Source organism: Haliotis rufescens, unplaced genomic scaffold (assembly GCF_023055435.1).
Source record: "Haliotis rufescens isolate VD_foot unplaced genomic scaffold, xgHalRufe1.0.p SCAF_9, whole genome shotgun sequence".
In the NCBI taxonomy this organism is placed as follows: Eukaryota; Metazoa; Mollusca; class Gastropoda; order Lepetellida; family Haliotidae; genus Haliotis; species Haliotis rufescens.
Window position 1 is genome coordinate 35,261,289 of NW_025964383.1, and position 14,479 is coordinate 35,275,767.

Sequence of the window (14,479 nt, forward strand, 5' to 3'; positions counted from 1 at the left end):
TCAAGATATATATTGTAATAAAACGGATCTTACTTCGAGAAGTGCATCAAATCACTTGAGCACCTTGATAAAAAACATGAAAAGATCTGGAAAATATCTGTCGACGTCCGGTTGACGGTACACATCTTTTGCTAATCCTGCAGTCGACCAAAATCTGCACTTTGAAATCCATGTTGTTAACGAACCAGACGTCGATGTCGTTATGCGATTTTGATTGGACTATGCATAGACTCATTAGTCCAGCCAAAATATAACTCCATAATTGGAGCCTAGTTCGGCAAGGGTGGAAACTGTCAGTTTACTCCCTTGCCTCTGGAAGATGAGTATTGTTTGAAGATCCTCACTTGGATGTCTTGGATCGTTGCCTCTTCTTGTCTTCAATCTCATGGGCGTAATTGATAGCTTTGAAGAAGCGTAAAAAGAGATGCCAAGCAGATCTTACGTCTTGGAGTGTATGTGGAGGTCTGTCTTGTAGAACTAATTGCCTGGAGACCCCTTCCAAAATGGTTATAAGTCATGGTGGAAAGGTACCCTTCTTCAAACCTACGCTTTCATTCTTGAAACGATGTCTTACGTGAAAGCACATAACACAGGTTATACCCGTTTTCATGCTGGTATGTCTGACTGACGTAAAGGGGCTCCGTTACAGTGTATTATACTCACTCACAAGTTCTGTTTCCCACCAGCTTCCTCGTGCACATCCCCCAGTTGTAGTCCTTACAGGCTAGGGTATTTGCGCCTCACTGTCCAACCGTCAGGTACAATGCACAGTGTGAGATAGGATTATTTTTAAAAAATATAAATTTTACAATAAATTGGTTATTTATGTACTTATCCTATCTCACACACTATTCATGGATTTTAAGCTTGAGGTAGTGTTTAGGGTTAAAAGAGTAGTGGTTCTTGTCCAAAGTAGTACAAATGTAATGCTAATAATTTTGAGTGAGTGAGTGAGTGAGTGAGTGAGTGAGTGAGTTGGGTTTAACACCGCTTTTAACATTATTCCAGTTATATCACGGCGTGTCAGCTTAATGTGGGAGGAAAGCCCGAAGTGATGCAGATCTCAGACGTTTACCACTTCGGTGAAACTCACGAGCACAGGTATGGTGCTGACAAACCTAGAAACATAATTGGGGCGAACCGGTATTCGAACCCACAATCAAGGTCCTCTCTTGATTTTGAACAATGCAAAGCATTATGAGTTGTATGAAATTGTGAACATGGTAATCAACTGATGAAACAAGTTATTTAAACCTTTGTGTATTTTACTTTGACAGACTGGTCCCAAAATAAAAGACATTCTCAACAAATCCAAAGGCCATCCTCGCAAGCGATTTGCTCACGTGTATGACTTGTGCAAGAGTCGGAATATTTGTGAAGGTGGTGATGAAATGGACAAACGAAATGAAGAGGAGGATCCAACAGGAGAAAAGAAGGTATGTACCATTGGTAATCTAGGGTAGCAATTCATCAACAGAGAAGGAGATATGTACCATTGGTAGTCTGGAGTAGCAATGCATCAACAGAGAGGGAGATATATACCATTGGTAGTCTAGGGTAGCAATACATCAACAGAAAAGGAAATATGTACCATTGGTAGTCTGGGGTAGCAATACATCAACAGAGAAGGAGATATGTATCATTGATAGTCTAGGGTAGCAATACATCAACAGAGAAGGAGGTATGTATCATTGATAGTCTAGGGTAGCAATACATCAACAGAAAAGGAAATATGTACCATTGGTAGTCTGGGGTAGCAATACATCAACAGAGAAGGAGGTATGTACCATTGGTAGTCTAGGGTAGCAATACATCAACAGAGAAGGAGGTATGTACCATTGGTAGTCTAGGGTAGCAATACATCAACAGAGAAGGAGGTATGTACCATTGGCAGTCTAGGGTAGCAATACATCAACAGAAAAGGAGACATGTACCATTGGTAGTCTAGGGTAGCAATACATCAACAGAAAAGGAAATATGTACCATTGGTAGTCTGAGGTAGCAATACATCAACAGAGAAGGAGGTATGTACCATTGGCAGTCTAGGGTAGCAATACATCAACAGAAAAGGAGATATGTACCATTGGTAGTCTGAGGTAGCAATACATCAACAGAGAAGGAGGTATGTACCATTGGTAGTCTGGGGTAGCAATACATCAACAGAAAAGGAAATATGTACCATTGGTAGTCTGAGGTAGCAATACATCAACAGAGAAGGAGGTATGTACCATTGGTAGTCTGGGGTAGCAATACATCAACAGAAAAGGAAATATGTACCATTGGTAGTCTGAGGTAGCAATACATCAACAGAGAAGGAGGTATGTACCATTGGCAGTCTAGGGTAGCAATACATCAACGTAAAAGGAGATATGTACCATTTGTAGTCTGGGGTAGCAATACATCAACAGAAAAGGAAATATGTACCATTGGTAGTCTGAGGTAGCAATACATCAACAGAGAAGGAGGTATGTACCATTGGCAGTCTAGGGTAGCAATACATCAACAGAAAAGGAGATATGTACCATTGGTAGTCTAGGGTAGCAATACATCAACAGAAAAGGAAATATGTACCATTGGTAGTCTGAGGTAGCAATACATCAACAGAGAAGGAGGTATGTACCATTGGCAGTCTAGGGTAGCAATACATCAACAGAAAAGGAGATATGTACCATTGGTAGTCTAGGGTAGCAATACATCAACAGAGAAGGAGGTATGTACCATTGGCAGTCTAGGGTAGCAATACATCAACAGAGAAGGAGATATGTATCATTGGTTGTCTGGGGTAGCAATACATCAACAGAGAAGGAGATATGTACCATTGGTAGTCTGGGGTAGCCATACATCAACAGAGAAGGAGATATGTACCATTGGTAGTCTAGGGTAGCCATACATCAACAGAGAAGGAGATATGTACCATTGGTAGTCTAGGGTAGCCATACATCAACAGAGAGGGAAGTATGTATCATTGGTTGTCTGGGGTAGCCATACATCAACAGAGAGGGAGATATGTACCATTGGTAGTCTAGGGTAGCAATACATCAACAGAAGAGGAGATATGTACCATTGGTAGTCTGGGGTAGCCATACATCAACAGAGAGGGAGATATGTACCATTGGTTGTCTGGGGTAGCCATACATCAACAGAGAGGGAGATATGTACCATTGGTAGTCTAGGGTAGCAATACATCAACAGAAGAGGAGATATGTACCATTGGTAGTCTAGGGTAGCAATACATCAACAGAGAGGGAGATATGTACCATTGGTAGTCTGGGGTAGCAATACATCAACAGAAAAGGGGGTATGTGCCATTGGTAGTCTGGGGTAGCAATACATCAACAGAAGAGGAGATATGTACCATTGGTAGTCTAGGGTAGCCATACATCAACAGAAGAGGAGATATGTACCATTGGTAGTCTAGGGTAGCAATACATCAACAGAGAAGGAGGTATGTACCACTGGTAGTCTGGGGTAGCAATACATCATCAGAGAAGGAGATATGTATCATTGGTAGTCTGGGGTAGCAATACATCAACAGAGAAGGAAGTATGTACCATTGGTAGTCTAGGGTAGCAATACATCAACAGAGAAGGAAGTATGTACCATTGGTAGTCTAGGGTAGCCATACATCAACAGAGAGGGAGATATGTACCATTGGTAGTCTGGGGTAGCAATACATCAACAGAGAAGGAGGTATGTATCATTGATAGTCTAGGGTAGCAATACATCAACAGAAAAGGAAATATGTACCATTGGTAGTCTGGGGTAGCAATACATCAACAGAGAAGGAAGTATGTACCATTGGTAGTCTAGGGTAGCAATACATCAACAGAGAAGGAGGTATGTACCATTGGCAGTCTAGGGTAGCAATACATCAACAGAAAAGGAGACATGTACCATTGGTAGTCTGAGGTAGCAATACATCAACAGAAAAGGAGATATGTACCATTGGTAGTCTGGGGTAGCAATACATCAACAGAGAAGGAGGTATGTACCATTGGCAGTCTAGGGTAGCAATACATCAACAGAAAAGGAGATATGTACCATTGGTAGTCTGGGGTAGCAATACATCAACAGAAAAGGAAATATGTACCATTGGTAGTCTGAGGTAGCAATACATCAACAGAGAAGGAGGTATGTACCATTGGAAGTCTAGGGTAGCCATATACCAACAGAGAGGGAGATATGTACCATTGGTAGTCTGGGGTAGCCATACATCAACGGAAGAGGAGATAGGTACCATTGGTAGTCTAGGGTAGCCATACATCAACAGAAGAGGAGATATGTACCATTGGTAGTCTAGGGTAGCCATACATCAACGGAAGAGGAGATAGGTACCATTGGTAGTCTAGGGTAGCCATACATCAACAGAAGAGGAGATATGTACCATTGGTAGTCTAGGGTAGCCATACATCAAACGCAGAGGAGATATGTACCATTGGTAGTCTAGGGTAGCAATACATCAACAGAAGAGGAGATATGTACCATTGGTAGTCTAGGGTAGCCATACATCAACAGAAGAGGAGATATGTACCATTGGAAGTCTAGGGTAGCCATACATCAACAGAAAAGAAGGTATGAACCATTGGTAGTCTAGGCTAGCCATACATCAACAGAAGAGGAGATATGTACCATTGGTAGTCAAGGGTAGCCATACATCAACAGAGAAGGTGGTATGTACCATTGGTAGTCTGGGGTAGCAATACATAAAACAGCGAGGGAGATATGTATCACTGGTAGTCTAGGGTAGCAATACATCAACAGAGAGGGAGATATGTACCATTGGTAGTCTAGGGTAGCCATACATCAACAGAGAAGGAGGTATGTACCATTGGTAGTCTGGGGTAGCAATACATAAAACAGCGAGTGAGATATGTATCATTGGTAGTCTAGGGTAGCAATACATCAACAGAGAGGGAGATATGTACCATTGGTAGTCTGGGGTAGCCATACATCAACAGAAAAGGAGATATGTACCATTGGTAGTCTGGGGTAGAAATACATCCACAGAGAAGGAGATATGTATCATTGGTAGTCTAGAGTAGCCATACATCAACGGAGAGGGAGATATGTACCATTGGTAGTCTGGGGTAGCAAAACATCAACATAGAGGGAGATATGTACCCTTGGTAGTCTGGGGTAGCCATACATCAACAGAAAAGAAGGTATGTACCATTGGTAGTCTGGGGTAGCAATACATCAACATAGAAGGTGGTATGTACCATTGGTAGTCCGGGGTAGCAATACATCAACAGAGAAGGAGATATGTACCATTGGTAGTCTGGGGTAGCAATACATCAACAGAAGAGGAGATATGTATCATTGGTAGTCTGGGGTAGCAATACATCAACAGAGAAGGAGATATGTATCATTGGTAGTCTGGGGTAGCAATACATCAACAGAAAAGGAGATATGTAGCATTGGTAGTCTGGGGTAGCAATACATCAATAGAGAAGGAGGTATATACCATTGGTAGTCTAGAGTAGCCATACATCAACGGAGAGGGAGATATGTACCATTCGTAGTCTGGGGTAGCAATACATCAACATAGAGGGAGATATGTACCATTGGTAGTCTGGGGTAGCCATACATCAACAGAAAAGAAGGTATGTACCATTGGTAGTCTGGGGTAGCAATACATCAACATAGAAGGTGGTATGTACCATTGGAAGTCTGGGGTAGCAATACATCAACAGAGAGGGAGATATGTACCATTGGTGGTCTGGGGTAGCAATACATCAACAGAAAAGGAGATATGTATCATTGGTAGTCTAGGGTAGCAATACATCAACAGAGAAGGAGGTATGTATCATTGATAGTCTAGGGTAGCAATACATCAACAGAAAAGGAAATATGTACCATTGGTAGTCTGGGGTAGCAATACATCAACAGAGAAGGAGGTATGTACCATTGGTAGTCTAGGGTAGCAATACATCAACAGAGAAGGAGGTATGTACCATTGGTAGTCTAGGGTAGCAATACATCAACAGAGAAGGAGGTATGTACCATTGGCAGTCTAGGGTAGCAATACATCAACAGAAAAGGAGACATGTACCATTGGTAGTCTAGGGTAGCAATACATCAACAGAAAAGGAAATATGTACCATTGGTAGTCTGAGGTAGCAATACATCAACAGAGAAGGAGGTATGTACCATTGGCAGTCTAGGGTAGCAATACATCAACAGAAAAGGAGATATGTACCATTGGTAGTCTGAGGTAGCAATACATCAACAGAGAAGGAGGTATGTACCATTGGTAGTCTGGGGTAGCAATACATCAACAGAAAAGGAAATATGTACCATTGGTAGTCTGAGGTAGCAATACATCAACAGAGAAGGAGGTATGTACCATTGGTAGTCTGGGGTAGCAATACATCAACAGAAAAGGAAATATGTACCATTGGTAGTCTGAGGTAGCAATACATCAACAGAGAAGGAGGTATGTACCATTGGCAGTCTAGGGTAGCAATACATCAACGTAAAAGGAGATATGTACCATTTGTAGTCTGGGGTAGCAATACATCAACAGAAAAGGAAATATGTACCATTGGTAGTCTGAGGTAGCAATACATCAACAGAGAAGGAGGTATGTACCATTGGCAGTCTAGGGTAGCAATACATCAACAGAAAAGGAGATATGTACCATTGGTAGTCTAGGGTAGCAATACATCAACAGAAAAGGAAATATGTACCATTGGTAGTCTGAGGTAGCAATACATCAACAGAGAAGGAGGTATGTACCATTGGCAGTCTAGGGTAGCAATACATCAACAGAAAAGGAGATATGTACCATTGGTAGTCTAGGGTAGCAATACATCAACAGAGAAGGAGGTATGTACCATTGGCAGTCTAGGGTAGCAATACATCAACAGAGAAGGAGATATGTATCATTGGTTGTCTGGGGTAGCAATACATCAACAGAGAAGGAGATATGTACCATTGGTAGTCTGGGGTAGCCATACATCAACAGAGAAGGAGATATGTACCATTGGTAGTCTAGGGTAGCCATACATCAACAGAGAAGGAGATATGTACCATTGGTAGTCTAGGGTAGCCATACATCAACAGAGAGGGAAGTATGTATCATTGGTTGTCTGGGGTAGCCATACATCAACAGAGAGGGAGATATGTACCATTGGTAGTCTAGGGTAGCAATACATCAACAGAAGAGGAGATATGTACCATTGGTAGTCTGGGGTAGCCATACATCAACAGAGAGGGAGATATGTACCATTGGTTGTCTGGGGTAGCCATACATCAACAGAGAGGGAGATATGTACCATTGGTAGTCTAGGGTAGCAATACATCAACAGAAGAGGAGATATGTACCATTGGTAGTCTAGGGTAGCAATACATCAACAGAGAGGGAGATATGTACCATTGGTAGTCTGGGGTAGCAATACATCAACAGAAAAGGGGGTATGTGCCATTGGTAGTCTGGGGTAGCAATACATCAACAGAAGAGGAGATATGTACCATTGGTAGTCTAGGGTAGCCATACATCAACAGAAGAGGAGATATGTACCATTGGTAGTCTAGGGTAGCAATACATCAACAGAGAAGGAGGTATGTACCACTGGTAGTCTGGGGTAGCAATACATCATCAGAGAAGGAGATATGTATCATTGGTAGTCTGGGGTAGCAATACATCAACAGAGAAGGAAGTATGTACCATTGGTAGTCTAGGGTAGCAATACATCAACAGAGAAGGAAGTATGTACCATTGGTAGTCTAGGGTAGCCATACATCAACAGAGAGGGAGATATGTACCATTGGTAGTCTGGGGTAGCAATACATCAACAGAGAAGGAGGTATGTATCATTGATAGTCTAGGGTAGCAATACATCAACAGAAAAGGAAATATGTACCATTGGTAGTCTGGGGTAGCAATACATCAACAGAGAAGGAAGTATGTACCATTGGTAGTCTAGGGTAGCAATACATCAACAGAGAAGGAGGTATGTACCATTGGCAGTCTAGGGTAGCCATACATCAACAGAAAAGGAGACATGTACCATTGGTAGTCTGAGGTAGCAATACATCAACAGAAAAGGAGATATGTACCATTGGTAGTCTGGGGTAGCAATACATCAACAGAGAAGGAGGTATGTACCATTGGCAGTCTAGGGTAGCAATACATCAACAGAAAAGGAGATATGTACCATTGGTAGTCTGGGGTAGCAATACATCAACAGAAAAGGAAATATGTACCATTGGTAGTCTGAGGTAGCAATACATCAACAGAGAAGGAGGTATGTACCATTGGAAGTCTAGGGTAGCCATATACCAACAGAGAGGGAGATATGTACCATTGGTAGTCTGGGGTAGCCATACATCAACGGAAGAGGAGATAGGTACCATTGGTAGTCTAGGGTAGCCATACATCAACAGAAGAGGAGATATGTACCATTGGTAGTCTAGGGTAGCCATACATCAACGGAAGAGGAGATAGGTACCATTGGTAGTCTAGGGTAGCCATACATCAACAGAAGAGGAGATATGTACCATTGGTAGTCTAGGGTAGCCATACATCAAACGCAGAGGAGATATGTACCATTGGTAGTCTAGGGTAGCAATACATCAACAGAAGAGGAGATATGTACCATTGGTAGTCTAGGGTAGCCATACATCAACAGAAGAGGAGATATGTACCATTGGAAGTCTAGGGTAGCCATACATCAACAGAAAAGAAGGTATGAACCATTGGTAGTCTAGGCTAGCCATACATCAACAGAAGAGGAGATATGTACCATTGGTAGTCAAGGGTAGCCATACATCAACAGAGAAGGTGGTATGTACCATTGGTAGTCTGGGGTAGCAATACATAAAACAGCGAGGGAGATATGTATCACTGGTAGTCTAGGGTAGCAATACATCAACAGAGAGGGAGATATGTACCATTGGTAGTCTAGGGTAGCCATACATCAACAGAGAAGGAGGTATGTACCATTGGTAGTCTGGGGTAGCAATACATAAAACAGCGAGTGAGATATGTATCATTGGTAGTCTAGGGTAGCAATACATCAACAGAGAGGGAGATATGTACCATTGGTAGTCTGGGGTAGCCATACATCAACAGAAAAGGAGATATGTACCATTGGTAGTCTGGGGTAGAAATACATCCACAGAGAAGGAGATATGTATCATTGGTAGTCTAGAGTAGCCATACATCAACGGAGAGGGAGATATGTACCATTGGTAGTCTGGGGTAGCAAAACATCAACATAGAGGGAGATATGTACCCTTGGTAGTCTGGGGTAGCCATACATCAACAGAAAAGAAGGTATGTACCATTGGTAGTCTGGGGTAGCAATACATCAACATAGAAGGTGGTATGTACCATTGGTAGTCCGGGGTAGCAATACATCAACAGAGAAGGAGATATGTACCATTGGTAGTCTGGGGTAGCAATACATCAACAGAAGAGGAGATATGTATCATTGGTAGTCTGGGGTAGCAATACATCAACAGAGAAGGAGATATGTATCATTGGTAGTCTGGGGTAGCAATACATCAACAGAAAAGGAGATATGTAGCATTGGTAGTCTGGGGTAGCAATACATCAATAGAGAAGGAGGTATATACCATTGGTAGTCTAGAGTAGCCATACATCAACGGAGAGGGAGATATGTACCATTCGTAGTCTGGGGTAGCAATACATCAACATAGAGGGAGATATGTACCATTGGTAGTCTGGGGTAGCCATACATCAACAGAAAAGAAGGTATGTACCATTGGTAGTCTGGGGTAGCAATACATCAACATAGAAGGTGGTATGTACCATTGGAAGTCTGGGGTAGCAATACATCAACAGAGAGGGAGATATGTACCATTGGTGGTCTGGGGTAGCAATACATCAACAGAAAAGGAGATATGTATCATTGGTAGTCTAGGGTAGCAATACATCAACAGAGAAGGAGATATGTACCATTGGTAGTCTAGGGTAGCAATACATCAACAGAGAGGGAGGTATGTATCATTGGTAGTCTGGGGTAGCAATACATCAACAGAGAAGGAGATATGTACCATTGGTTGTCTGGGGTAGGCATACATCAACAGAGAGGGAGATATGTACCATTGGTAGTCTAGGGTAGCAATACATCAACAGAAGAGGAGATATGTACCATTGGTAGTCTGGGGTAGCAATACATCAACAGAGAGGGAGATATGTACCATTGGTAGTCTGGGGTAGCAATACATCAACAGAAAAGGGGGTATGTGCCATTGGTAGTCTGGGGTAGCAATACATCAACAGAAGAGGAGATATGTACCATTGGTAGTCTAGGGTAGCCATACATCAACAGAAGAGGAGGTATGTACCACTGGTAGTCTGGGGTAGCAATACATCATCAGAGAAGGAGATATGTATCATTGGTAGTCTGGGGTAGCAATACATCAACAGAAAAGGAGATATGTATCATTGATAGTCTGGGGTAGCAATACATCAACAGCGAAGTAGGTATATACCATTGGTAGTCTAGAGTAGCCATACATCAACGGAGAGGGAGATATGTACCATTCGTAGTCTGGGGTAGCAATACATCAACATAGAGGGAGATATGTACCATTGGTAGTCTGGGGTAGCCATACATCAACAGAAAAGAAGGTATGTACCATTGGTAGTCTGGGGGAGCCATACATCAACATAGAAGGTGGTATGTACCATTGGAAGTCTGGGGTAGCAATACATCAACAGAGAGGGAGATATGTACCATTGGTAGTCTAGGGTAGCCATACATCAACAGAGAAGGAGATATGCACCATTGGTAGTCTAGGCTAGCCATACATCAACAGGAGAGGAGATAGGTACCATTGGTAGTCTAGGGTAGCCATACATCAACAGAAGAGGAGATATGTACCATTGGTAGTCTAGGGTAGCCATACATCAACAGAGAAGGAGGTATGTACCATTGGTAGTCTAGGGTAGCAATACATCAACAGAGAAGGAAATATGTACCATTGGTAGTCTAGGGTAGCAATACATCAACAGAGAAGGAGGTATGTACCATTGGTAGTCTAGGGTAGCAATACATCAACAGAGAAGGAGATATGTACCATTGGCAGTCTGGGGTAGCAATACATCAGCAGAGAAGGAGATATGTACCATTGGCAGTCTAGGGTAGCAATACATCAACAGAGAAGGAAATATGTACCATTGGTAGTCTAGGGTAGCAATACATCAACAGAGAAGGAGGTATGTACCATTGGTAGTCTAGGGTAGCAATACATGAACAGAGAAGAGATATGTACCATTGGCAGTCTGGGGTAGCAATACATCAGCAGAGAAGGAGATATGTACCATTGGCAGTCTAGGGTAGCAATACATCAACAGAGAAGGAAATATGTACCATTGGTAGTCTAGGGTAGCAATACATCAACAGAGAAGGAGGTATGTACCATTGGTAGTCTAGGGTAGCAATACATCAACAGAGAAGGAGATATGTACCACTGGCAGTCTGGGGTAGCAATACATCAGCAGAGAAGGAGATATGTACCATTGGCAGTCTAGGGTAGCAATACATCAACAGAAAAGGAGACATGTACCATTGGTAGTCTGGGGTAGCAATACATCAACAGAAAAGGAAATATGTACCATTGGTAGTCTGAGGTAGCAATACATCAACAGAGAAGGAGGTATGTACCATTGGCAGTCTAGGGTAGCAATACATCAACAGAAAAGGAGATATGTACCATTGGTAGTCTGGGGTAGCAATACATCAACAGAAAAGGAAATATGTACCATTGGTAGTCTGAGGTAGCAATACATCAACAGAGAAGGAGGTATGTACCATTGGCAGTCTAGGGTAGCAATACATCAACAGAAAAGGAGATATGTACCATTGGTAGTCTGGGGTAGCAATACATCAACAGAAAAGGAAATATGTACCATTGGTAGTCTGGGGTAGCAATACATCAACAGAGAAGGAGGTATGTACCATTGGCAGTCTAGGGTAGCAATACATCAACAGAAAAGGAGATATGAACCATTGGTAGTCTAGGGTAGCAATACATCAACAGAGAATGGGGTATGTACCATTGGCAGTCTAGGGTAGCAATACATCAACAGAGAAGGAGATATGTACCATTGGTAGTGTAGGGTAGCCATACATCAACAGAGAGGGAGGTATGTATCATTGGTTGTCTGGGGTAGCAATACATCAACAGAGAAGGAGATATGTACCATTGGTAGTCTGGGGTAGCCATACATCAACAGAGAGGGAGATATGTACCATTGGTAGTCTGGGGTAGCAATACATCAACAGATGAGGAGATATGTACCATTGGCAGTCTAGGGTAGCAATACATCAACAGAGAAGGAGATATGTACCATTGGTAGTCTGGGGTAGCAATACATCAACAGAAAAGGAAATATGTACCATTGGTAGTCTGAGGTAGCAATACATCAACAGAGAAGGAGGTATGTACCATTGGCAGTCTAGGGTAGCAATACATCAACAGAAAATGAGATATGTACCATTGGTAGTCTGGGGTAGCAATACATCAACAGAAAAGGAAATATGTACCATTGGTAGTCTGAGGTAGCAATACATCAACAGAGAAGGAGGTATGTACCATTGGCAGTCTAGGGTAGCAATACATCAACAGAAAAGGAGATATGTACCATTGGTAGTCTAGGGTAGCAATACATCAACAGAAAAGGAAATATGTACCATTGGTAGTCTGAGGTAGCAATACATCAACAGAGAAGGAGGTATGTACCATTGGCAGTCTAGGGTAGCAATACATCAACAGAAAAGGAGATATGTACCATTGGTAGTCTAGGGTAGCAATACATCAACAGAGAAGGAGGTATGTACCATTGGCAGTCTAGGGTAGCAATACATCAACAGAGAAGGAGATATGTACCATTGGTAGTCTGGGGTAGCCATACATCAACAGAGAGGGAGGTATGTATCATTGGTAGTCTGGGTTAGCAATACATCAACAGAGAGGGAAGTATGTATCATTGGTAGTCTGAGGTAGCAATACATCAACAGAGAAGGAGGTATGTACCATTGGCAGTCTAGGGTAGCAATACATCAACAGAAAAGGAGATATGTACCATTGGTAGTGTAGGGTAGCCATACATCAACAGAGAAGGAGATATGTACCATTGGTAGTCTGGGGTAGCAATACATCAACAGAGAAGGAGATATGTACCATTGGTAGTCTGGGGTAGCCATACATCAACAGAGAGGGAGATATGTACCATTGGTAGTCTAGGGTAGCAATACATCAACAGAAGAGGAGATATGTACCATTGGTAGTCTAGGGTAGCAATACATCAACAGAGAGGGAGATATGTACCCTATTAGTCTGGGGTAGCAATACATCAACAGAAAAGGGGGTATGTGCCATTGGTAGTCTGGGGTAGCAATACATCAACAGAGAGGGAGATATGTATCATTGGTAGTCTAGAGTAGCCATAAATCAACGGAGAGGGAGATATGTACCATTGGTAGTCTGGGGTAGCAATACATCAACATAGAGGGAGATATGTACCATTGGTAGTCTGGGGTAGCCATACATCAACAGAAAAGAAGGTATGTACCATTGGTAGTCTGGGGTAGCAATACATCAACATAGAAGGTGGTATGTACCATTGGTAGTCTGGGGTAGCAATACATCAACATAGAAGGAGGTATGTACCATTGGTAGTCTGGGGTAGCCATACATCAACAGAAAAGAAGGTATGTACCATTGGTAGTCTGGGGTAGCAATACATCAACATAGAAGGTGGTATGTACCATTGGTAGTCTGGGGTAGCAATACATCAACAGAGAAGGAGATATGTACCATTGGTAGTCTGGGGTAGCAATACATCAACAGAAAAGGAGATATGTATCATTGGTAGTCTGGGGTAGCAATACATCAACAGAGAAGGAGATATGTATCATTGGTAGTCTGGGGTAGCAATACATCAACAGAAAAGGAGATATGTACCATTGGTAGTTTAGGGTAGCCATACATCAACAGAAGAGGAGATATGTACCATTGGTAGTCTAGGGTAGCCATACATCAACAGAGAAGGAGATATGCACCATTGGTAGTCTAGGGTAGCCATACATCAACAGAAGAGGAGATAGGTACCATTGGTAGTCTAGGGTAGCCATACATCAACAGAAGAGGAGATATGTACCATTGGTAGTCTAGGGTAGCCATACATCAACAGAGAAGGAGATATGTACCATTGGTAGTCTGGGGTAGCCATACATCAACAGAAAAGGAGATATGTACCATTGGTAGTCTAGGGTAGCCATACATCAACAGAAAAGGAGATATGTACCATTGGTAGTCTAGGGTAGCCATACATCAACAGAGAAGGAGATATGTACCATTGGTAGTCTGGGGTAGCAATACATCATCAGAGAAGGAGATATGTATCATTGGTAGTCTGGGGTAGCAATTCATCAACAGAGAAGGAGGTATGTACCATTGGTAGTCTAGGGTAGCAATACATCTACAGAAAAGGAGATATGTA

General features: G+C 42.3%; 1 protein-coding gene across 1 annotated transcript in view; it reads left to right on the top strand.

The window, feature by feature from the left end:
- Positions 1-14,479, top strand: part of LOC124147810 (DNA-directed RNA polymerase II subunit RPB1-like) — a 68,816-nt gene that overhangs the window by 12,392 nt on the left and 41,945 nt on the right. Inside the window, exon 3 of the mRNA XM_048390594.1 lies at positions 1,278-1,436. Within this exon, the coding sequence (XP_048246551.1) occupies positions 1,278-1,436 (159 nt within the window). The remainder of the gene's footprint in view (positions 1-1,277; positions 1,437-14,479) is intronic.